The 3,245-nt window shown below is 38.1% G+C and overlaps 1 protein-coding gene across 1 annotated transcript; it reads right to left on the bottom strand.

The window, feature by feature from the left end:
• Positions 1-2,089: 2,089 nt before the first annotated feature.
• Positions 2,090-3,031, bottom strand: LOC123779402 (olfactory receptor 2T33-like). Its single transcript, XM_045777493.1, has one exon. The coding sequence runs from the start codon at positions 3,029-3,031 to the stop codon at positions 2,090-2,092; it is 942 nt and encodes a 313-aa protein (XP_045633449.1).
• Positions 3,032-3,245: the final 214 nt, after the last annotated feature.

Raw genomic sequence — 3,245 nt, 5'->3', positions numbered from 1 at the left:
GAGGGATCCTTTCCTTCACAGTGTCACCGACAATTGATACTTCTTGTGTTATTGATTTTATCCATTATGACAGTTGTGAGGTAATATCTCGTTGTGGTTTTGATTGACATTTTCCTGATGATGAGTGCTGTTTTTACTCATTTTTTAGTTCAAGTTCAGTGAACATTTAGCCTTATATTAGTTTCAGCAATGGTCTTGCCAAGGACCTTAATGTTCTGCTAACAGTTTCTTTGAGTTTTGTTTTGGTTTGCTTTTGGTTTATTGGTTTGTTTTTGAATTCTGAATTTCTCAGAAATTCTAAAATCTTGTCTCTGAAGCTGAAATGTTACAATAAACTGTGGTTTCTTCATTTTTAAAGTGACATTTCCTTAAAATATGTAGGGTATAGGTCCTTGCTATTTAAAAAAAAATTTTTTTTGGAGGGGCGCCTGGGTAGCGCAAGCGTTAAGCGTCTGTCTTCGGCTCAGGGTGTGATTCCGGCGTTCTAGGATCGAGTCCCACATCGGGCTCCTCCGCTATGAGCCTGCTTCTTCCTCTCCCACTCCCCTGCTGTGTTCCCTCTCTTACTGGCTGTCTGTCACATAAATAAATACAATCTTTAAAAAAAAAACTTTTTTTGAAAGTTAATTATCTTAAAACTTGCACTTCAAAAGTTGCAGAAAGATTATAAGACTTTTCCCAAGTCATTATATTTACTTCCTTTAATTAACCACAAAAGAAGATGAAACTTTAAGCCCTAAGGCTTTCAGTGTGATCAAAGATTATTTTTTATCTATATAAGTAAATAGAAAATAGATATTTATTTTAACATGTGGAAAAATGAATTTTTTGCTCTTAATTACTATTATGAATGAATCTATTGTCTATGTTGATTTATGTTATTGATTTCATCATGTGTGAATTATTTTTTAATTAGTGTTACTCTTCTCAGATAAAGATGTCCACTTTTACTCTTCATGACTACTGTATATTTTTTTAAGTAAGCTCTGTACCCAACATGGGTCTTGAACTCATGATCTTGAGATCAAGAGTCATATGCTTAAATGACTGAGCCAGCCAGTGATTATGATATATAAACAATATTTAAATCTAAACAGTTCAATCTGCTTACTTTGTACATAATGATTTCTTAACTCACGTACAGCCACACAAAATCCTCTTCTAGCAAAAATTTTGACAATATTTCCTACAAGATTTCTATTTTTTTCAGTCATTTAACTATGTATTTATTTGAAATTTATTTTATCAAAATTATATTAAGGTAAGATATATATTGTTTTTTAATTAATTACTCACTTTTTAAATAATTCATCCTCAAAACACACATACACACACACGCAGACATGAGTTGTGTTGTTGGTGTTGAGTTGGAGTTGTTGACACAAAATGAATAAACCTTTTAGAATCTCTAAAATAAAGGGTTTTTGTTTTTGTTCTTGTTCTGTTTTGGTTTTGTTTTTGTTTTTCCAGCCCAGGCTAGAACAATTGCCTGGGATACAGTCTTCACTAAGGATATGAAACATGAAATGTTAAAATCGTTAGATGAAAGCCATTTTAGAAAATTATAGACCTTATCTTATCTTAGGACTATAACCTAAGGACTTAGTTTATCTGGAGGACTGTATGACTTCAGTCCCATGGGAACTGAGGGGTTCAACTCCCTTAGCTTTATGTTGGAATGCTCCCTTTTAGGTTATTTACAAATGAATCAGATGTAAAATCTGTGCCCAGGTCAGAAATTGAATCTGCTGACTCCAGTAATGGTTAAAGTCTAGCTTCCTTGACAGCCCATGAGCAGGGCCCAAGGACATTAAAAATTGAAAATCTCCTTTATTTTGTCAATGTCTCACTTATCATTTATTTACAGCGCCTCAGTCATTTACTATTATTGCTGAGGTCCAAAGTCCAGAACAAAAATACATAATGACATATGAAAGCAGGGCAAATGTAAATTTTAATTTACCAAATATTAAAGAAATAGTTTTTTTAAACAGTGAAAATTTGCCAAGTGAGAGAAAAATATATGGATAAAACACAAATTTCATAATAGACCTAGTTTGGCTGCTGCCACTTTATCAAATTACTCTCACTATAGATGTCGCAAAAAATGCTTCTCCAGCCACTTTCTCAAAGCCCCCTTGACTTCTTTATTCCTCACACTGTATATAAGGGGGTTCAACACAGGTGTGAAGATGGTGTAAAAAGCAGAGACCACTTTGTCATGGGCCACTGAACGGTAAGATTTGGGCCGCATGTAGATGAATATTATGGCCCCATAGAAGAGCCCCACCACAGCCAGATGAGAGGAGCAGGTGGCAAAGGCTTTCTTCTGAGCTGCAGTGGACCGCATGCGGAGCACAGCAGCCAGAATGAGACTGTAGGAGGCCAAAATGAGAGACAGAGGGATCAAGAGCATCAGGATGCAGCACACATACATGAAAAACTCAAAAAATGTAGTGTCGGCACAGGCAAGGCGCACAAGTGAGGGTGCTTCACAGAAGAAGTGGTTGATTTCTCGAGAATGGCAGTAAGGGAAGCTCAGAGTGGCACCAGCCTGCATCAGTCCGTCCACCCCTCCCAGAAGCCAGGAGCCTGTGGTCATGTGCAAACAAAGCTTCTGATTCATGAGGATAGGGTAGCGCAGGGGGTGACATATGGCCACATAACGGTCATAGGCCATTGCCGCTAAGAGGAAGCATTCACCACCTCCCAGAGTGAGAAACAGGAAGATCTGAGCTCCACAGCCAGCAGGAGAGATGGACTTGGTGCCCATCAGGTAGTTGGTTGCCATTTTGGGGATTATGGTGGAGACCAGCATCATGTCCATGAGGGAGAGCTGGCTAAGCAAGAAGTACATGGGTGTGTGCAGCTGGGGGTCCTCATGGATGAGCAGGATCATGAGGGCATTGCCCAACAGGGAGGTGAGGAAGATCATGAGCACCATGGAAAAGAGGAACACATGGGTCGGAGTGTGGTTAAAGAGCCCTAAAAGAATGAAGTTTATCTCTGTGGTGTCATTTGCTTCTTCCATGGCTCCAGTCATGCCTGGAAGACAAGGAATGAGAGTTGCTTGAAGGGAAGTTTAGGCATTTACTTAAGAAGAGGTGGTCAAACAACGTAGAAAAAAGAATGACACTTGGAGAAATAATTACATCTTTAATCTTTCACTTTGTGACAGGATATTTGCCTTAGCATTCTATCATACATCTCTGCTATTATTACACAGTATTTTTAATCCTATGAAA

Source organism: Ursus americanus, chromosome 5, assembly GCF_024610735.1.
Source record: "Ursus americanus isolate L20-20 chromosome 5, mUrsAme1.1.p, whole genome shotgun sequence".
NCBI classification, from domain to species: domain Eukaryota; kingdom Metazoa; phylum Chordata; class Mammalia; order Carnivora; family Ursidae; genus Ursus; species Ursus americanus.
Note: the sequence above shows the minus strand (reverse complement) of the source record. Positions and strands in the feature narration are given on the sequence as shown.